The sequence below is a fragment of the Micromys minutus genome, assembly GCF_963924665.1.
Source record: "Micromys minutus genome assembly, chromosome: 1".
In the NCBI taxonomy this organism is placed as follows: domain Eukaryota; kingdom Metazoa; phylum Chordata; class Mammalia; order Rodentia; family Muridae; genus Micromys; species Micromys minutus.
Window position 1 is genome coordinate 220,464,923 of NC_137969.1, and position 22,918 is coordinate 220,487,840.

The 22,918-nt window shown below is 39.1% G+C and overlaps 1 protein-coding gene across 1 annotated transcript in view; it reads right to left on the reverse strand.

Annotated features, from left to right (window-relative positions):
• Positions 1–22,918, reverse strand: part of PPP2R5E (protein phosphatase 2 regulatory subunit B'epsilon) — a 141,380-nt gene that overhangs the window by 27,393 nt on the left and 91,069 nt on the right. Inside the window, exons 4-5 of the mRNA XM_080935203.1 lie at positions 14,850–14,951; positions 6,989–7,081 (exon numbers count right to left, since the gene is read on the reverse strand). Coding sequence (XP_080791329.1) covers positions 6,989–7,081; positions 14,850–14,951 — 195 coding nt within the window. The remainder of the gene's footprint in view (positions 1–6,988; positions 7,082–14,849; positions 14,952–22,918) is intronic.

Below are 22,918 nucleotides of genomic sequence, written 5' to 3' on the forward strand. Positions count from 1 at the left end.
CCACCTATCCACTCTGCCTCATGGCAGGGAAGAAGTACTAAACAGAAAGAAAGCTCCAGACTGTAAAGGGGCATACCCAAGTCCTGAAAGAAAGGAAATACAATGTATATCAGTCATAAAATGGCTATAAAAATATAGTTTCAGGAAGGCTAATGTGCAAATAAGCTATGGCTTATGAAAAATGCAAAGAAAATGAGAGTGGACTTGCAGCAGAAACCGCTTTATGTGTGTTATGGCGTATACAGTTCTTTTAAATGCTAACAGGGTAGATGGATCAAAAAACAGGAAAAGACAATCACATCCTTTCCACAATTACCTACAATCTGATATGTTTCCTTCCAGAAGTGTTAATGCATAATGCTATAGTCTAAACATGCCCCCAAACTCAGGTTTTGAAAACTTGCTTTCCAATCCTGCAGAGGTGAAGCCATTTGGGAGGTGTTTAGATCACAACAGTACCCATGAATAGAGTCCTACCACGGTAAGAAGGTGACTTCAGGAGCGCCCCATTTGCACCCTGTACCTTGCAGCCTTCTGTGAGGACACAGCAATAGGATGCTCACCAGATGTCAGCACACGAATTTTGAACTGTCTGATTTCCGGATTTGTAAAAGGGAGTTTCTGCTCTTTAGAAATTGCCCAGTCTCAGGTAAAACTGTTTCTGCCTGAACCACATATCTGCTCTAAGTTTTGCACCAGGATCCAAAAACAATAAAGGGGAAATTCCAGAGTTTTAAACAGTCGTTCTGAGCAGCATAAGAAGGCCTCAGTGTCCCTCTGCATCCTACCCAAACACGAACCATCTGTATCCATGTCGGGGCACTCAGTGGCCGTCGCTCGCCCACCACTGTACCACTGTACTTGGATACAGGGGCCAAGATGCACTGGGAGCTTGAAGCACAACTCTCATAGAAAAGAGCGGTCATTAGAATGAACTAAGACAAAGACACAGACATGCCTTCCCCTAAAATCACAGAGGCAGTCTCAAAAGCTATAGGGCTCTATAATGTGCATGTACCACTTCAAACACATCACAGGTACCAATGTTCTCATTTGTTTTACTAACTAATGAATGTTCTATTACATGAGTGTCTGTAGTTTCGCCAATCAACTCCTTATAAAGACATATTTATTTTTTTCTAACCTTATAATCATCAACACTGAAGCATTTGGTACCTTTGGAGGTACATCTGGCTGGATTGCATTCTTAACTTGACAGAATACTATGAGATTTCCTCTCCAGAACTGACCACTTCAATGAGCAGATGCCATGTGTGCTTGTCCATCACTTACAAGCACATATCTTCTGATGGGCTTCTGACTTACCCAGAAGAGTACCCTCCACCCAAGCCTCTGCTATATCCCTTCTCCTGCCCCAACACCACAATTTAAATTAATATTCCTGAATAGACTTTTTTTTCAGTACTGAGAACTATTTAATTATGTAAAGTACCCTATTAGGTATCTTTCTCAAAAATGTATCCCATGAACTATAAAGATTCTAAATTAAAAAAAAAAAAAAAGAAGAAAAAGAAGAAAAAGAAGAAGAAGGAAGAAGAAGAAGAAGAAGAAGAAGAAGAGAAGGAGGAGGAGGAGGAGGAGGAGGAGGAGGAAGAGGAAGAGGAAGAGGAGGAGGAGGAAGAAGAAGAGGAAGAGGAGGAAGAAGAGGAAGAAGAGGAAGAGGAAGAAGAGGAGGAAGAGGAGGAAGAGGAGGAAGAGGAAGAAGAGGAAGAAGAGGAAGAAGAGGAAGAAGAGGAAGAAGAGGAGGAAGAGGAAGAAGAGGAAGAAGAGGAAGAAGAGGAAGAGGAAGAAGAGGAAGAAGAGGAAGAAGAGGAAGAAGAGGAAGAAGAGGAAGAAGAGAGAAGAGGAGGAGGAGGAGGAGGAGGAGGAGGAAGAGGAGGAAGAGGAGGAGGAGGAAGAGGAGGAAGAGGAGGAAGAGGAAGAGGAAGAAGAAGAAGAAGAAGAGGAGGAGGAGGAGGAGGAGGAGGAGGAAGAGGAAGAGGAAGAGGAAGAGGAAGAGGAAGAGGAAGAAGAAGAAGAAGAAGAAGAAGAAGAAGAAGAAGAAGAAGAAGAAGAAGAAGAAGAAGAAGAAGAAGAAGAAGAAGACTAGGATTTTAATTACAGCTATACTAGCTGGGCATCGTAGTGTCTTTCATCGCAGCACTCAGGAAGCAGAGGCAGGTGGATCTCTGAGTTCGAGGCCAGCCCAGTCTGCCAAGTGAGTTCCAGGACAACCAGGACTAACCAAGACAGAGAAACCCTGTCTCAGAGGAGAGGAAAAAAAAAAAAAAAAAGTATACCAAATATACAAACGAAGTCAGAGATTATATAAACATATTTGTGATGGCAAATTTACTTTAATCTAGCAATATATTGTAGTCCAAAATTCATTCAATGCTCTGTAAAGTTTTACTGTTAAGTTTCACATATATTTAAATTTTTATTTAAAAACGAGGAATATAGTTTAGCAGTAAAACATATGCTTAGCCAATGTAAGGCCTTGGGTTAAACTCACAGCACTAAAAGAGTATTCCAAAGGGTGAAGATCTTTAATTACTATTAGAACCAAGCAGACAGTGAGATGGAGAGGGTCTGAAAGGATGAGTATTTAGTAACAATGAGATTCACTGATAGAAAGAAGCAGCAAGTGAACTGAAGTGTACAAGCCATTCCATAAGAAGCCAACTTGTGACTTAAGAAGACACTGAGTCTCCGAAGCATCAACAATAAGGCGCTCTATATTGAAGGTAACTCTGTATCCATCCTTCCAAATGAACAAAGCAGATCAAGCAACTGCACTGGGCTGTGATGCTGCAGTCTACACAGCATGAATGAGTAACTCGAGCTTAGGAACCAAACATTGTGAGCATGCACAAGAGTCCTTCCTTAGTTCTATGCACACTGCAGAGCAGCTTCCTTCGGACCACTACAGCATGGTAAAGCAGCTCCATTCTTATTTTGTTTTTGTATTCACTGATAGGAAGATAGCCAGGGAAAGAAAAAAGTAAAGAATTACATTTACTTGCAACAAAAAAAAAAAAAAGAAAGAAAGAAAGAAAGAAAGAAAAAAGAAAAAAAAAAGAAAAAGAAAAAACAGGTATAAATCTTGTGGCTAGAATAAGCTTTAACTTAGTAAGTCTCTGGTTGAAACCACCAAAAATATTTGAGATCATAAAGCACCTACAGAAAATAAGGTTTGCTCAAAGAAAACGTACAATAAAAATGTTATTTTGTTTTGTGAAAAATATGAGTATGAAGGCTTTCCACGACCTAAGGCACAAAGCACAGAAGGTTGGACTTTGTCTAGGTGTGAGGAAAGTAAGCAGGGACAGAGGAGGCTGGAGAAAAGACTTGATAGTAATCCCGAGTGGGAAGCACCTACAAGTGAGGGACAGCTAAGGCAAAGCACAGCAAGACAGATGTGGTTGGGATGGGATAATGGCAATTATCAAAGGGTTCCTTAAGCCCCAAAGGTTTATGTACCCTGCCAGAGCCCAAGCTGGGAACAAACCACCAAAGAGCTCAGAAATAGACAAAGAAGTGAAAGGTGTACATTAGTAGACTGGAGAAAAAGCAAGTAGATCAGATCAGGGTGACAAAGGCCAGAAAAATGAAGTGGCCAAAACCTACCAGATACTGAAAGACTCACTGTTTTCACTTAATCTTTTTGTCTAGGAAATAACCCTAGGGAGGTTGGCCAAGCCCTTAGTTTACAAGCACCCAGGCCAGAATCAAACAGCTGCCCTACAAGTTTACTATTTTATGCCATACGGCTAAGGAACAGTATTTCACTGCCTCAAATCCCATCTCCCCCATTTTCCTGAGACAGTCCTTCCTTATGTGTTACTTTCCTGTTGCTGTGATAAAATACTATGACCAAAAGCACCTTACAGATGAAGAGTCTGTTCTGGTTCTAGTTTTAAAAGGATGAGTGTCCATTACAGCAGGGAGAGGTGTGACCACAAGTGGCAGGTGTGGATGCAGACTCAGGAAACTGAAAGGTCACATTATAAACTACAAGTAAGGACAAACTGAAAATTGGAGAGGTTATAAATCTCAAAGCCTGCTGCCCCTGATAACCTACTTCTCCCAACAAAGCCACACCTCCCAAAGGTCCCTAAACTGCTCCACCAACCAGGAACCAAGTGTTCAAATACCAGAGGCTATGGGGACATTTTTCATTCAAACTGCCATACTTCAGCCTGTGAAGACCTCCCAAGGGCTGAGGCTGCAGGTGTGTGGGACTTCTTTAATGATAAAGTTACACAGCTCAAGAATGAGGGGAATGCTATAAGCCCAGGCGTCTAGCCAGTCTCTCTGCCCTCATTATAAACAAAACTGATTTCCAGTCATTACTGATGCATGACTCTGTCACAAAGAGACACTTCCCAAAACCCATTACAGGTCTCCACCAGTCTTGACAAATAGCACAATTCTAATTAATAACTTAAATCAAGTCAAAAGTCAAAAAGGCCATAAATACAAGGCTGTGAATAAAATGGTAATAATAAAGATCCATGAATATCTCCAAACTGAAGAGAGATGATGATACTCCATAGAATGCATGTCCAGTTTCACAATTAGACTGTAAGCTATATAACAAAGACAAAAAAAAAAAAAAAAAAAAAAAGGAAAAAAAAAAAGGAAAAAAGAAACCATAACATGCAGTCTATGAAAGTCAGTCAAGACCAGAAGTTCAACATAAGTTAGCAAAATCATCCAACCTTAAGAAATGTTATAGAAATGTCCCCGTTAAGAAACCGGAGTCATGGGGCTGGAGAGACGGCTCAGTGATTACAGTTCAAATTCCCAGCAACCACATGGTGGCTCACAACCATCTGTAATGAGATCTGATGCCCTCTTCTGGTGTGTCTGAAGGCATTAGTGTACTTGCATATAATAAATAAAATCTTTTAGGGGGGGAGGGAGGAAAGGAGGAAGGAGGAAGGGAGGAAGGAAGAAATCTGAGCCACAAACTTGTTGCCCGGCAGAATGGCTCCCGCAGAGAAAGGTGGCAAGAAGGGCCGTTCTTCCATGTTCTTCCATCAGCGAGGTGGTGACCCGAGAATCCCCCATCACCATTCACAAGCGCATCCATGGAGTGCGCTTCAAGAAAGGTGGTCCTCCGGCACTCAAAGAAATTCGGAAATCTGCTATGAAGGAAATGGGGACTCCCGATGTGCGCATTGACACCAGGCTCAATAAAGCCGTCTGGGCCAAGGGAATAAGGAATGTTCCAAATCACATCCAAGTACATTTATTCAGAAAACGTAATGAGGATGAGGATTCACCAAACTTACGTGCCTATTCAAAGGTCAATGTGGATGAGAACTAACCTGCTGAGTGTCAAATAAAGTGGCAAAACCAAGCTGAACTGGCCTGACCAAGCTCCAGACACAGTGTTCAGAGTTATATTTCATACTTAAAGACAAAAGGACTTCTATAATCTATTGAAGGATTCAAAGTGGAATAAATGAGAAAAGGTTGATAGACTTGACTCCATCCATGATAGAGAATGCACAGGAACAGCTCTAAGTCAATGACACCAATGCAGCGCCAGTGGATTCTATGTGCACAGCAAAACTCAGTAGCTTGCCTGTGTACCCAGAGAAAGAGGTGTACAGTACTAAAGAACCCCCCACTTTTAGAGTGATGATCAGCTCTCCTTCCCTGCCCCCAGCTGGAATCTCAGAACATCCAGAGCACCCACAAAGCCTCGGCTCTCAGCAGCCTGCCTGTTCCTGGTACCAATTGGGTTGGATTCTATGATCCTCCTACACTTTGAACAAAATATTAGCTGTGGCTCAATGAGGATATTCTAAATTCTGAGCCTAGTATAATTAGGGTAGGACATGAGCTCACTATGAACGTTAGTGGCTTTTACCCTGTCAAGGCATATGAGATTAGCTATCTGCCATAATTACGGTTCTTTCTTAAGTTCTGCTTATATGAACATCTTTGTGGAAGATAGGTACTTTCTTCCCTACACAAAGCATCCATATGTCAACCAAAGGAACAGCAGTCCATACAGCACTTTCCACTCTACGCCAGTATCGTATCTACTGTACACTATACCATAGTGCATACATGACTACTGTATACTGTATACTGTATACTATAGTGTCCGGTACATACATGAATAAAGACAACAGGAACAAGGAGGTGCTCATTAAAATTCAGTTTCAGCAAACTATCCCGAATCTCAGGCAGAAAAGAAGATGTAGTTGACACTTTCAAGATGTAAGATGAGAAACCAGGAAACACAGGTTCTCTAGGCTGCCCCAAATGGATAGGCTAGAATTAATCTCTGCAAGGAAATGTTAAAGTGTTGAACTGAGCCATTTCCCAGCAGAGACAGCTACAGTCCTCACACTTTGATTACTTGTGCTCTGCACCCACGAGCACACCTGCTCATTTTGAATAGGAGCCTTTCCTATCCTAGATAGTAAGTTTTAAAGCAACATAAAGATTCACACACTGGGCCAGAAAGATGGCTTAGCAGTAAAGGCACTTGTCACCAAACTTGATGAACTGAGTCCCAATCACAGAACCCACAAGGCAAAGAGAAACAACTCCGGAGGAGCTGTCCTTTGACCTCTCCACTACAGTTCCACATGCACATGAGCAAACAAATACACATACACACAAAATAAATAAACAGATACAATTTTTAAAGGTTCGTACACACTAGTCATGAAATTCTTCTATAATTAAACTTTTACAAAAAAAGAGAACTTACAAAGATTTAGGAATGGCCATTCCTGATGTTTATGGAATGTTTAGTATGGAACTAAATTCTACTACAAATAATTTTTAAAGGTACTGTTACTTTTAATGGGCAATAACAAAAGCTACCATGTAAACATTTATTTAGGATGCAACACAATCTCACCAGCAAAGTTTCTGTCATTTTTAACAATATCCAAGAAAAAGAGATAAAGAGTTAGCAAGCAGATTACATACATACAACTACCAAAAAATTGCTTACCTGTAATACAAATTTCTGATCTATGTATTTTTTGGCAATGCTGGGTTGGAATTCTTGGCTTTCCAAAAATCGTATGAAAAATTCATATACAAGCTGCAACAAAAAGGTTATGGTTAACTTCAAATTAGAATTCATTGAGAATATTGAAAACCATGAAAGCACACTACACTAAAACTGACAGGGTTTAGTTATCCTATCAATCCAGGAATCCTGTCAGCCTTTCTTGTGACTCATAGTCACTGTTATAATTTTAATTTTTAAAACTAAAAGCAAGAAATATAGCTAGACAAAGCAAATAAAACTCTATATTATTGGTGCCGTTTATAGAGAACATTACTGTTAACCCCCCACCCCCGTGTGTGTTGGGGGTAGGGGGTAAAAAAAGTAGGTAGGTAGGTAGTTCTTTCCTTCCACCATGTAGTCCTGGGATTGAACTTAGGTCACCTTGATGGTAAGTACACCTTGACCTGCTGAGCTCACTGTTAACATTTCATGTTCACCCTCCCTCTGAAACATACACCTATTTATATATATATACATATTTGCATTTCTTGATACTTTTGCCACTCAAATAATAAATTATGAATAATCTGTGTCAACAGTATCCAAACCATTTTGGTAAATAAACTGTTACTCATAATTTATACTGAATTCCACTCATAATTATGCAATCTCCTATGCAGATATTTAAGTAGTTTCTATAGTATTTCTCTAGCAAAGTACTCCACAATTCATATCATACAGCACAAATAAATATTTTTAAAGGTAGACTTATCAGATCAAAAGATTCCCAAACACTCTGGACTATTCATAATCACTGCCAGACTTTCTTTAAGAGAGTGTGATTGTTCTTTAAGAGAGATGGTTCAGCGGTTAAGAGCACTGACTGCTCTTCCAGAGGTCCTGAGTTCAAATCCCAGCAACCACATGATGGTTCATAAGCATCTGTAATGGGATCTGATGCCCTCTTCTGGTGTGTCTGAAGATATACAGTGTACTTGTGTATAATAAATAAATCTTGAAAAGAAAGGAAGAGAGTACGTTATCTTCTTCTGAGCACTACAGTGTGTGACACAGTATTCTCATTTGGAAGCAGCAGTCTCACAGACAGAGTCGATCTCAACTGCTCAGATAAACAGTGCAGGACCCATGTTTATTCTCTTTCTTTGTACAATAAACCTACGTTATAGGCCACATCAGACTACAAAGCAACATTACTGAAGCAAAACTCTTAAGAGAGAAAACCTGGGCTCAAAGCCCAGTTCTGTTCCTTCCTGACTGTATAAGTCTAAGAATGTTCATTTTCTGAATTCTTTCTTTCATTTTGCAATGGAATAATGAGATTAAATGTAATGTTTCACACAAAACCAGTGACAAACATGATCATTATCATCTGCCCAAAACAACACTTGCATTTTTCTTACACACTTAAAATTAGCAAACATACCCAAAAGCATTAATTTTATATGCACACACACATACATGTCACATATGTGTGAATATTTGTTTTATATTTTTATAAGGAAAAGCTGATTTAAATAAAAATTAATAATAATAAAATTAAAATATGTATCAATTCATTTTATAGTAAAATGTATGTTAACATAAACATATGTAAATATATTTAGAATAAATGTTCTTTTAGATCTTTATTATAGAGAAAGAAACTGGCACATGCCTAAGATCCCAGCACTGAGAGACTGGACAGGAAGGCTGTGAGTTCAAGGGTAGGCTGTTGACTTGGGAAACCCTGGCTTAAGAAAATAAGATAATACAGAATCATGTTGTTCACATTTTCGGTAACACTCTTTAATACTCAGTATATCAGAAGACAGGTTTATAACCACTTCACTATTCAAGCTGTTGGAATTTATTGTTATTGTTAAAGTATACTTTTTTAAAAATCAAGGTTGGGAGGGAGTACTTTCAAGTCTTCTTACAGAATTATATTCTTCTTTAATACAAACATCAAAACAACCTATTATTTGTGAACAAGAGTTGCAGTGCAGCTTAGAAGTTAGAACACTGAGCAAGAGAACTGGAGCTTAGCTCCAAGGACTTGGGTCAGGATGGGTGGGCACAGCACTCCAACGACAGAAGGTCAAGATGGGGATATCCAGGAGCAGGCTGGCTAGCCAGGCGAGGTGGACCATTGAGCTCTGTTTGACTGAGGGACTCTGCTTCAAAGAATAAGGTTGAAAAACAATGGAGAATGCTTCCCGATTCCAGCCTCTGGACTCCCTGCACATGTATATACTTCCGTTTATATGTATGTGTGTATATAGACATATATGTACATATGCAGACAGACACAGACAGACACAGACAGACACACACACACACACACACAGAGAGAGAGAGAGAGAGAGAGAGAGAGAGAGAGCATAAAAAGTAAAAAAGAAAAAAAAAGAAAAAGAAAAAAAAGAAAAGCCAATGGGTTGTGATAAAGAATCTGAAATGATGCGGATGAACTATCCAACCACAGCACAGTCTGAATGGACCTTGATTGTGTGAGCTCCTAGCATGAGTTATCTTACAGTTAGGAAATACTGGCTCACTGACTCACACAGAGTTCTCAAATATTGACACATTCCATTTCACAATATCTTTATCACATTTTTATTTTCTCCCAAGAACAGTCTAATGCTTGGTATATAACAAATATACTGTAAGGCAAATATATGCTATACTATAAACATATAGACACTATAAGACAGATACAGACTTTCTAAAGCTCAATTTCTCAGTTATGCTTCTAGTATTCAAATTCTATCAGCAATAAAGTGTTATCAATTTGCCTTCATTGTTTTAGAGAAATATCTGACAAATACCTAGGTCTTGACAACCAGTTTCTTATGTGTCAAGCAGCTCGTCTGGCCTGCCATTCAAAGCCATCACAGCATCCTTCCGCAGGATTGCCACGGATCCTTCCACAGAATGTTTTTAAATGTAATTTCAGGGGTCGAAATCTAATAGAATCAGTCACTTTGGGTGTTCTTCAAATGCACTTTTCAGTAAAACAGGCACCTTCAAATTTCAAGTGCAGGCAGGGAATGCAACTGAACACTTGACTAGTCAGACACTTGCCTTTATTTGTGCTAAGTCAACAGCATTTTTAAACACCACTGTTGGACAGAGTGGTAACATACACATCCTGGCATTAGGAATGAAAGACAGATCTCTGTGAGTTCCAAGCCAGCCTGGTCTACACAGGGAATTCCAGGAAAACCAGAGCTAAATAGTGAGACCCTGTCTCAATAAACCAAAACCAGCATCAAAACCCACCATTTTTTATAATGAACAGTACAAACGCTACAATGACTAGTCAACACAGGGACAAGGGCACATACCATAGAACTAAGAAAAAAAGACATAATAGGGACTGGTGGAATGAGTTAGCAAGTAGTGTTTGCTGCCAAACCCATGAACTGAATTCAGTTCCCAGAGAGAGAAGCAACTCTCAAAAGCTGTCTTCTGACTGACCACTCTCCCCCCATACACACAAATAAATAAATGTAATTAAAAACTTTTATTTTAAAATGTGTTAGCCTTTTAGGCCACTAAAAATTAACTAAGGGATCTCTATGGGTCCAGAAATACAACTAACAAATATTCCTATAGAAGCCTGGTAGCTTCAGACTCTAACACTTAAATTTGGTATTCCTGTTAGCATTTTTTTAGGATATATTTAATATGTATATATGAGTGGAAGGCAACTTGTGGAATTAGTTCTTTCTGTTCATCATATTGATTCCAGGATGAAGCTTGGGTTGCAGCTATGGCTGCTGAACCCTCTCACTGCCCCCTTCCCCCATTAGCACTTAATGTTTTTATAAAGTTGCTGTGGTGTGATGCTATGTGCCTGCAGGCCGGTCAAGGAGTTGTAGATGTGGCCTGAGGCGGGGGTGGCATAGAGATATCTCATGTCAAAATAAGGGATGATGGGGAAGACAACTCACAAAATTAGATGGAATTTTTTTCCATCTTGAAACTTTCTAAATTCAAGTAAGAGAGTCTTTCCCAGTGACATGTGAGGGTTCGTGTCACAATATGATTAAATCTTCACTGCCCACACAACCGTACTTCTTCAACACACTTGTTTTTCAACTCTTGTAAGAATTCCAGACTTAGTTAAATGACCCCTTGTCCTGAGGTAAAAAAGATCCACCTCCCAGGCCTGATTCAGCCAACAGGCTTTCTACCTGGACTAACAATTTGATTTCTCTAGTCTGGTCCTGTGAAAGCAGATGTAACATAAAGTAACTTGGAGGAAATACTTCAGATACATTTAGAAATAAGCATAAAGTTGTTCTGCACTTAAGAAACAAACTGACCTTGGAATTTAAAAAAACAAAAAACAAAAAACAAAAACTACCCTCGAGGTTTTAAAGGGAAAACTGGGGTGGTAAAATAAATTACTACTCACGGTCTCATAAGGTCTATGAACAAAAAGCTAACATTCCTGGTTTCAAGTCTCACTGTGATGCACTAAAAGCAATCCTTAACTGTAAACAGAAGTCCTGCAAAATATCATTCTACTGGAAAGGCAGATCTAATGTCAGAAAACCCATAAAACAATAACCATGGCAACTGTGTCACACCAGCTTAAAATACACCAACAAAAGTACTAAAAAAATAAATAACGTGTACAAATAGACTTCTGATATGGTTTAGTCAAATACCTTGTGAACATAGTATTCTGTTGTCTATTTCTAAGTATTTCCAATGATCCATGCATAGAGAGAAGACAGACAGCTTAGTAACCAGTCTTGTGATTCTCTTCTCTACTCTTTTCCAGCAATCACACTTTGCTTTCTCTAAAATGTAGCTCAGAAGCAGCAGCATGTTGTGAATTACAGAATTCACAAAGTGAAAGGATGTATCTCCACACTATGTTTTGGTCAGAAAAGGCCTCAGCTGGTGTAACAATTACAAAGCTGTTAGATGGTGGAGTGGCACACAGCTCTAGAACTCAGGCAGCAGAGGCAGGATGGCCAGTCAGAAGGCAGCCTGGGCTACACTGTGAGCTTAAGGCTAGCTCAAGCATCATGGGGAGACCCTATCTCAAATAAAGGAGGTAGGGGGTGGGAACAGGAGATATAGGCCAAACACTGACAGCTCCCAGCAAGTGCCAAAATCTTGGGTTCGTCCCTAGAACTTCAAGGACAACAAGAAAAATATTGAACTTAGTGCTATGTGATTATGACATCAACAGTCTATCACAAAGGTAGTTTTACTTTCTATGTTTTGTGCCTATGACACACACATTGTAAGGGACTTTGTGAAGAATATTGTATATGGAAGTAAAAGAGTCACTTCTCTGCTTCCCTTCCTGTTCCAGGGAACAATCTTGAATTTCAACAGGTGCAGCAAGCACTTTTACACTGAGCCATCTTGCCTGACTGAAGAGATTTCTTAAACACTCTAAATAATCTTGTCAGTTGAAGCCACGCTCTTGAGAAACGAAAAAGTGACTAGTTACCCAAAGGAAATCAAGGATTCTTGTTAAAGTCTGGAGTCTGCACCAGAATGTCCACACAGCAGGCGAGAATGGAGCAAACCAGGCAAGCACTCTCCTAAGAGTGGGAGGATGTGAGCTGCACCTCAGATTTTTTGCTTTTTGTTGTTTTATCTATTTAGACAGGACCTCACTTAGCCTTAACGGGCCCGGAACATATTTCACAGCTGAGGACAGCCTTGAGCCCGACTGCCCAGCCTCTCTCCCAGAGCGGGATGGCAGGAATGTGCCACCATGTCTGTTTCTGTGATTTTTAAAAGGAAGTTTCCGTCACTTGACCCAACCTTAGTCAGACATATTTCCCTCAGAGCTAAGCATGGACTGGAAAGATTATAGTCTTGAACAAGATGTCAGCACGTATAAAGCCTGCACAGTTTATAAACATCTCTGACTTTGTATCTAAAATCTAAAAGGGCAAAAGTCTCCTGTCACCAGCCCTCACTGCAGCTGTGGCTTCCTATGAGCCCGCAGCCAATATTTCCACAGTAAGGTCCGGGGAGCTGGGATGCAGTCCGAACATTAGTGCAAAGCTTAGAAATTAATTTAGCCTTCCATTTTCTGTCCTTATGTACACTGTTAACTGCAGATTCTTTATAATGACATCTTAACAATTTTTTAAGTTCAGGAAGATAAACTGAAATATTAAGTCTTTGCTGAATTTTAGCAGAACTTTAAGTGAGTGTAGAAAATGCTTTGTGGATGATGAGAATAACCTGATTTTTCACTGGGCTGTACACCACAAAATGGAGGGCATTCTCAGAAAGATGAACATTTTTTCAAAAATTATATTTTCTCTCAGACTAAATTTCAATCAAATTGGCTAGTATCAAGCACTATAAATAAGACACATTTCCTTCAGTGTGCAGCCACTGATAAGCTGCCCTTGACTCATACTCATGCAAGCAACCCTAATTCAACTTAGCAGGTTTAAAAAAAAAAAAAATCAAGCCAAGCAGCATGGCCCATGCCATAATCCCAGCCCTCAGGAGGCAAAGCCCAGCAGATCTCTGGGCTACATACACAGTAGGAGTCTGTTTCCAAAACTGAAAAGAAATGGAGAGAAAAAAATCAGAGTAGTATACAGCCCCGCTGAAACTAAGTCTCAGTAAGAGAAGGAGTAACAGGGTAGAGAAGGGAAATGACAGTTTATTATGCTCATACAAGATGTCATTTAAAACTGTTCTTTATAAAAAGAGAGAGAAAATAAAATATAACAAGATTTCCACCATGGGGGGGGGGGGGCTGATTTGTTCTTTTTTTTGAATTTTGTATCATCCAGAAAATACACATGAAAAGCACAATAGGCCTACAAATCTCTTACAGTATATACACTTCACCAGATGATTAAAGACCACCTAACCCAAGAAATCAAACAGTATTAAAACTGATGTATTTGTGCTACCTTGGTACCTCTAAGAGGACCACACAGTATCTCAAGCCTAAGCACAGGTTATTAAAAATAGCACTGGAAAGAGTCCTGTAACCAGAACCACATACAATGTACCCATAGCAACCTATAGGCACTAACAAAGGACTAGAGAAATCTACACTATAAAACTCTAATGTGGGGAAAACATACACTTGGACCTTTCACCATGTTCAGTGAGTGAGCACCACACACAGTGACTCCCGCTGGGTGCTGATGGACAGGGTTCACTCCTTCTCTTCCACCCTCTCTCTCCTTCCTGGGAGTTTTCACTGTCCTCTGAAGACATTCCAGCTCAATGGAAAGATGGCTTTAGGAGCCAACAAGTTCAAGCATCTCTGTTTTCTTCTTTTAAGGAATGCTGGCCTCAAGAAAGGACACAAAAAATAAGGAGCTGGTATGTGAGTAAACTAAGTAGGCCGCCTAGCACTGGTGCCACAGCTTTCTCTGCTCTTCCTCTTTCTCACTGCCATATGGCTTTACCCTTTGCATAAACTAAGGAAACCCGCTAACTGATATTGCAAAGACAGTTCTACAAAGTCCTCAGGCGCCCACTGATAAAAACAAACAAATAAAACAAAACAAAAAACAACTGAGGTACATACTCTATGACCTAATCACATGTAGCTAACACAAATGTGAAAAGATGGGCAGGATGGTAAAATGGTTCAGATAAGACCTACAGGCTGGACTGCAATACAGAGAGCCTGTGGGTCACAATCAAGCATTCACTGACACCCCCCCCCCCCAGAAGTTCCTCTTTTCTGGTATGCTAATTAGCAAGCACAAGAAACACAAAAGCATTCTTTAGTTTGCCACTAGGTATTCTAATTTGGTCTCTCCAGGAATCCCCTAGCAAAACAGGGAAAAGAATTAATGACGCTTTCTTTGGTAACATAAATGAAAAGTCAAAGTACCTGTAAGTGGGGCCATGATGCCTCGAGGGTAGGTTCATCTTCTTCTGGGTCGAATTCATTGCTGTCACTAGGAGGGAGAGTTCTGAATATATTGCAAGATACCTAAAAATAAACAAGCAGCAATCAGCTCAGCTCCAAGTACCTCTGGCAGGTGCTCTGGGGACACAGTGCATTGGGAAATGCCATGGAACTTCTTTCTACAGGCTCCAGGCTGGGACCACCTCAAGGCAAAGTTGCAAAGCTGCAAAGCCCAAGGGCAGCATATGGCAGTCTCCTGAGCAGGGTTTCTTGTCCTCACTGACATCCCACTCCAGCCCTATGGGGTGTATCCCACCAGAACCCCGCTTGTTTCCACACCAGCCAAGTGTGCTTCGAACAAACCCATTTACACTAACACACAAAGAACTACTAATGGCTTGCAAGCACTTCCTTTCCCTGGCTCATTCACAATTTACACACTTATTGTTAAACTCATAATGAAACTTCTGACATTCACGCAGATTTTTTTTTTAAAATGGGTCTGGAAAGAAATTTTAAAACCTTCTTAATATCCTTTAAAATCAAACCTAATCTTGCCCCAAAGAGTTTACAAATTACTATGGAAGCCATGATGCGCTGTATATGTCTAAATCTCAACAAAACTCACCACTTCTTTGCCATAGGCAATAGCTAAATTAAATGCTGACTGTTAAAACAGCTTAAGGCTGAAAAATGTTGAAGAAGGACAAAGAAGACTCAACGTATCTCCTACTATCACAAGACTGTCATCACAAAACACATTTCTTAAATGCTGCTAATGCTATTCCGGGGTTCCTTTTTCATTTCCTTGCTGGTTCTTCTCCTCCAAACTCACCTAACCTTGTAATAAAACATATTCTCTGATCTGAAGACTCAAATAGGAACAGCAGGGAAATGGATGGAAGGGGAGAAAGGAGAGTGACTGAACATTAGAAGCCACGAAGGACTTTCTACATGGGGGAGAAAATGATGAGCTATACTGCGCTGCTTTAAGTTTTGCTGTTTTGTTTCCCTGTGTAACCTAGGCTGGCCTCAAACTCAGAGATGCACCTGCCTGCCTCTGCCTCCAGAGTACTGAGATTAAAGCACTATGCTGGCTTGCTGTGCTGGTTTGAAAAAGAAAGGAGAAGGGCTTTAGAAGTCCCATAGGGTTGATGTGTTTCCAAGTTCTTATTAGTACCTATGTGTGCATACACTGTTCTAGGCACTAAGAAAATAACAGTGAACAAAGAAAAGCCACCTTTCATGAAAATTCTATTCTAGGTAAAGCTGCAATGTCCCACTTCCCAGTTATGAACACTCAACACAGATGTGTAAGCTATAAAAGGTGACTGGATGTTTTTTTAAGTACAACAGGAGGTTGTAATGGATGGCAAAAAGGGAAGTCACATGACTTGATTTTTCCTTTTAAATCGGTCTAGCAGCTTCAGAGAGTTTAGATAGTATAAGGAAAGAGGTGGCTCAGACTAGGAGATGGCAGAGGATGTGTAGAGAGACAGAAAGGATAAAGAATAGGCAAATGAAATGATAGTTCAGTGGTTAAGCAAACTGACTGTTCTTCCAAAGGTCCCAGGTTCAGTTCCCAGTACCCATGTGGTGGCTCACAACTTTCCATAACTCCAGTATCAGGGGACCTGACATCCTCTTCTGCACTTCACAGGCACCGGGCATATACACATAAATACATGCAGACACACTCCTACACATAAAATTAAATAAATAATTTTTAAAAAAGAAACAAATAAACAAAGGATGGTTTCCCAAGATGAAGACTGGGAAGCAAAAGATGTTTTGTTTTGTTTGCTTGTTTTGGTAGAAGACCCAGAGGTTCAGCTGAAGATGTACTAAAGGCAAGAAATATGAAGCTGGACTTGTAGAACTTATGTGTATGGATACTTAGTGCCATGGTTTGACTGGATCACTTTGGAAGGGTTGCTGTCCACCCCCAACATTTAGAAAGTAAGTACAGCAACAAGTGTACATTTAAAGCAGGGGTAGAAGAATGAACTAGAGGTTGGGGTCTCTAAGCTAAAAGAGGAGACTAATGAGAAGGAAGAGGGAGTAGCAGGAACGCTGTCCAGAGGCTGAAAAAAATGCCATGTCTATGATAGCCAAGAAGTGAGTGCTGTCACAATTCCAACAGAGTCCTGGAAACAGAAGCCCTGGAGCTGAGCTGCTTGTTACAAGCACCCAGCAGTTACAGTAGAACCTGGGGTGTCAGAATCTCCCCAGTGTTCCAGAAGTCAGCTGACAACATTCTATATTTTATCTCAAATAACAGGGGAAATATTAGATTTTTTTTTTTTTTTTTTTTTGCTGTGGGTAATTTTCTCTAGCAATTATGAGATAGATACCTATGCATCTGGAAATCTCCTCAGCCAGCCAGCCACACATATCCCAATTCACGGGGTCCTTTATCCAATAATTATAGCCAGTGATTTTCTTCCCCAAATCATATTTTCATCTGACCTAAGTCACTTACACTTGATACGCTTTGGGGGAACTTTAGAGCTTCAGCCACCACTCAGCAGTTGTCACCTGCAATAACTGCCTTTTCCCTCTCTCTCCATATTTGAGTCAGGAAAGGAAAGAAAGAGGTTAGCTAACTAGACTACTCCTGAGTAGTGTCTACTGGGACATGCCAACTCTGACAAGGCACTGGCTGTGGCCATCTGTTCTTTCATCTGTCTCCCCAGACCTACAAGGAACTCAGTAAGAAAAAAAAGTTATAGGATGTGGTTCTACTTTAACCTAATCTCAATTTAACTTTTCCAGGTGATTTACATACATGCAGGTTATTTGGCAGAACATTAATGGCTGTACAGTGTTCAAAGTCTCTGGTTTGGTCACTTATTTTCTGCTACAACATCAAAAGAACGCCAAGGTGTATAATCATTTCTTTGGTGCTCATTAGCTTACTTCTACATCTCCAGGGAGTTTGATGGTCTGATTGAATAACTCTCCAGCAAAGGAGAAGAGCAGTAATGAATGGCCCAGCTTTTGGCCCAACCTGGAATTCAGTATGTATTAACAAAATGCCATGTACACTGAGAAACAATCTATGATGAGGCTGAAAGGGGTTACATAAAGCTGTCATTTGCAACACTCTCCAAAGTATAAAATTGGAGATAAACTTTCTGACCAGTCAACTAGAAACATACATCAATTCCAGGAAATAGTATGAAACCTTAAATACTGTGTTTGTAGGGAAACATTAAAACTTAGGGGGAAAGTTCCTGATAAGGATTTGAGTGCCTTATGCTAACTGACTACCGCTGTGGCACCAAGAACAAACACGGGTAAAAAGAATACTGTCATCAAAAGAATCAAAAATGAAAGCCTCAGCCCATAAGTGACTCAGGACTGAATGAGTGGGTGGGTAATAGGTAGCTGATAGTTAGGTGGGCGGATCTAAGTGTACAGTTGAGTCCAACAACTATCTGAACATAAAGTCATTCCTGGATGGGGAGTAGAGGTCTCCTTTAAATCACTTGATTTATCTGCAACACTTTGAACATGGGGCCCGATATAGGGAAAGGGTACCTGATAGTCCCACCCCCAAAATGGTGAAAATCATAAATTTGCTTCCATTGAAGCACTTGTGATTACAGTGACTGGCTAATGTCCAGCTGAGTCTTAGCATATGTATACAAGTAGATCATGACCTCCAGCAACCACCAGGATCATGCTCAACCATGCAGAAGTTCTATAGTGAGCTTATGTGGCTAGATGAAAATATACTTATGTATTTCCAAAGGCTCAAACAAACTCCCTCTATATTTAAGATATATGAGGCACTAGATTCCCAGTACCCACTGTGGCTCACAGCCATCCATAACTCAAAGTCTACAGGTTCTGACACTCTCTTCTGGCCTCTGCGAGAATCAGATATATATGCAGTACACACATGCATACAAGCAAAACACATATATAAAGTAAAATAAGCAAATCATATACTAGACATTCTCAGCTTTTTTTATTGTAACTTAAGCTGAAATTAGAATAAAGAAAAAGTGTAAGACAAAAATGTCCTTGAGGGAGTCTCACTTTCATCCCAAAGATATAATGAACACTGAGTACTATAATCCGACTATAAGCTTGAAAGCACTGGCCTGACCTCCAACCTCCAAAGAGAGGAGAACAAGGCTGAGGAATAGAAGGAATGGAAGGAAGCAGTGTAAAAACACATTCAGCTCTCTCAAGGGGCAAGAAAGCAGGGTTAGGAATTAAAGTGCAGACTCTTCCTGTTACGGTATGGAGACTGAGTGTACTGAGCATGGAGATCCTCAAGGTAACAAGAGTCTAGTTCTTACGGTTCCTTCCCTGATAACCTTCCTCCCCCAGGGCCACCCCTGGAGACCAAGGATGAGCCTGACTCATTCCTTCACTGTCCTCTAACTTCCCCTGCCTCTATTACATTCTCGAATTTTCATTACTGTCTCATCTTCTCATTTCCCATCTGTCCCATTCCTCCTGCCCAGCACCCAGCTCCTTCTTGGGTTTTTGGCCTGTCAGTGACACTCCAAGGCACTCACAACTCACAGGCAATGGCTTCCCTGCCTGAACTCCCCAATCCTTGCTCAGATCCTTGGTATCAAGCATCTCCAAACCTCTCCACTCTAATGCTGCCTTCCTTAAATCCCGTGTTTGTTTTTCTGTTCATACTCTGAGACCCTCAAGAACTCCTTACTGGTTTCTGAATGTTTGGCACCTATAAACAGAAATAACTAGGCTTGACAAACAGAAACAGCACATTTAGTTAAGTCTAAATTTCGTAAGACATTTTAAAAGTTGACTGCATGTAATATTTGGGACAATCTTGTTTAAAAAGAATTATCTGAAATTCAAAGTTAACCATATGGTTTGTATTTGCAGTTGCTAAATTTGACAAATGTAAAATTATACTGATGCTAGTCTAGTAAGAGCCTATGCAAAAGAGCCAGTGCAGATGAGGTCTCAGTCGAAGGACTGCTGTGAGGACCTGCCTTTCCAGTAGTTCTTTCGAAACTTAGGCTACTGCTGATCACTGAGAGCAAAACAAATGTCAAAGTCATGGCCAATGAGAAAGAGAATACTACAAAATTCCCATTTATGGCCTGATTAGCAAATGAGGATGTTTCATAGCATTTTTAATCATTTTTGATTAAATAATATTACTCTGAGATTTATAAAAGCAAAATATAACTGTTACTGTTTAAAGTTACTCAATTTATTGTCCCCCCCAACCTCACTGTCCTTACCCTTTTATCATCATAGAAACCTCTAATCTTACAACATGGTTAAGGTTGTTCTTTTGTTATTGTTGTGTCTTGCATATTATAAAAAAAATTTGTGGCTGGCAGAAAGTAACTGCTCCCTAATCAGTCACAAACCTGAATATAAATCAAAAGGGAAGGGCAATACATAGTAATGGTTAATCTTCTAAAAAGAATAAATACTTAGATTTCTTTTAGTTATATGTCTATTAACCCCATTAATATTTATGTTCTGCTAAACTAAGCAGGTGATGGAATCTGGAGACATCACTGTATAATTATAATAAACTGACCTAAATCATTTCTCTGTGCTCTACAATATGTTCTCTGTATAGCTGAGTACCATCATTACTAAACAAAAGCAGATGAACTGGTTGACCTCAGAACATTCTTCCTACTTTAATATGCAAGGCTACCATTTCAAACTATGCAAAACTCAAGCATATCAATAGGAAAAGAAAAGAAAAGAAAAAAGAAAAGAAAAGAAAAGAAAAGAAAAGAAAAGAAAAGAAAAGAAAAGAAAAGAAAAGAAAAGAAAAGAAAACCACAAGAGGCGTAAAGTGAATTCCTGAGATTACATTTAAAAACATTAAGGTTGAAACAGAAAACTCATGCAAACTGTGTCATCGAGGGAGTGTCCACATGATTAAGAGGCATTGCTATTTTTCTGTCACTATTCACAGTAAGACCCCATACAAGTAATCAGTTCAATATCCTGGAGCTTTTTTGCCTAGCTTATTCACTTACTTGATTTCCCAGCCAATAATCTAACATATATTGAAAAGTCACTAAAAGATTTCCTTAGTCAAGCATTCACAATCCAAGTGGGAACCTAGTAATTACAATGTTGAAGCTAAATCAGTACATTATTCACATAACCTTGTATCAACAATGATTAATCCAAATAAATACAGTAATAATGTATCTAGAAGGAAAAAAACCAGGAAAATCTTTGTCAAGTCTCTGTGCAGTCCTGGCTGTCCTCAAACTTAGAAAGATCCACCTGCCTCTGCCTCCCATAGGCTGGACTTGAAGGCATAAACTACCACCACCAGGGAGAAAAAGGGGAAATCTTAACAGTTCATCAGCATTTCTCATAGATGACATTTTAAAAGGCAATTATACAGAAGCAAAAAAATATAAACATGACTTCAATCTCTAAATCAGATTTATCTGAACACATAAAACCATTTTCAAACATACCAAAATGTATACTAATATTGAACTAAGAACTAAAATTCTAACAAATTTTCTAACATTAAAATAATATATATGCATATATAAATGTTTACAGAAAATATACAAAAGTATAAAGTGTTAATTACTTAAAGTAACACCAAGTTAAAGAATTGTTAATGACACAATAATAATGATGAAACCTCTTTTGAATTTTTTTTCTTTTAATTGATTATGGATAAATAGTAAAACAAGAACAAAATACCAAAGCATATTATAATATTGTTTAAAGAATTATCAGAAACCATTAAATATTATAATATCAATGTTAAGTAATATTGCCAGTACACTTATAATTTTCAAGACAAGAATTTTAAAAAGCTACTATTCCAACCATGTTAACTTGAATCAAACAAGACTTCCTAAGTACCTACTTATCCCAGGTACAAGTCTCACCAGCCCAATGACAGAAACACTGTGAATGTGTGTGTGGTCACATCCCAATTTTTAGTATAAAACTACATTTGTGGACAAAGTTCTATGCCTTTGAGGAAACTTCTGCTGACTAAGGCCATTGCATGACTTATGTGACAGAGGGACATGCCTTTATAAGAGTTGTGAGATCTTTGACAACATCCACAAATCTTCAGTAGACTAAAAAGATTTCTGAAGATCGTGTGGTACATCCATCATCATACTTCAAATATGGATTACAGGCTTTCTAGAACACAGCACTATTCTGCTATACATTTTGAAGAGACAGAAAGAACATCCTTAATGATTTTTCAAAAACTCAAAGAGGAATTGATAAAAAAGAAAAAAAACTATTTTTAAATCTCTAAAATTGCCTAATCAGAAAATTTTAATATATAGACATTTCCAAAAGAGTATGAAAGATTTTTTTAAACAAATAAAAACACCACTTAGGCACCTTCTATTTTTCTAGCTTTACAAGGAAGAAATCATTTTTACTTATATTTCTGTTATCAACTATTTCATTTTACCAGGTATCTAGAATATAGATCACCTGGGCTACAGTGAGAATCTATTTTTCAAAAAATTAATTTTTAAAGGTTATTTCTGACTATACTGAGTAAGTTGTACATAATTTTATAGATTTAAAAATATACAAAAATGTGTTTTCATTGCTACTATTTCTCCTGGAAATGTTTAGTAGTTCTTATGGTAAATCAGTACGATTAAATTAAACACATAATTGATTGTTTCTGCAAATAATTTAGCCTCTTTATATACTAAGTATCAAAAGGATGAGAGTCCTGTCAATTACAAAGAAAAGGAGCCATGTCCTGAGAGATCAAGAACAGAAAGCTAAAAACTCAGAATACACATCAAATGTAAGTACAAAAGGAGAAACCGAGCAAAGGCAACAACTGTTTTGCTCCACTGGCCTTGACCTGTTCCATGCTAATAAAATACAGAGACACCCCTAAGACAGGAAAAGAGATGAGATTAGAGGGGGGAAAAGAAAAGATGACATTTAGGTATGACCTTGCCCAAAGAAAGTGATTTTCAATGCCTAATCTATCAAGCTTCATAGAGGGCAATATTTATATAGCAGAAATGGAACAGAAACCCAAGTGTTCATTCAATAGTAGAAAA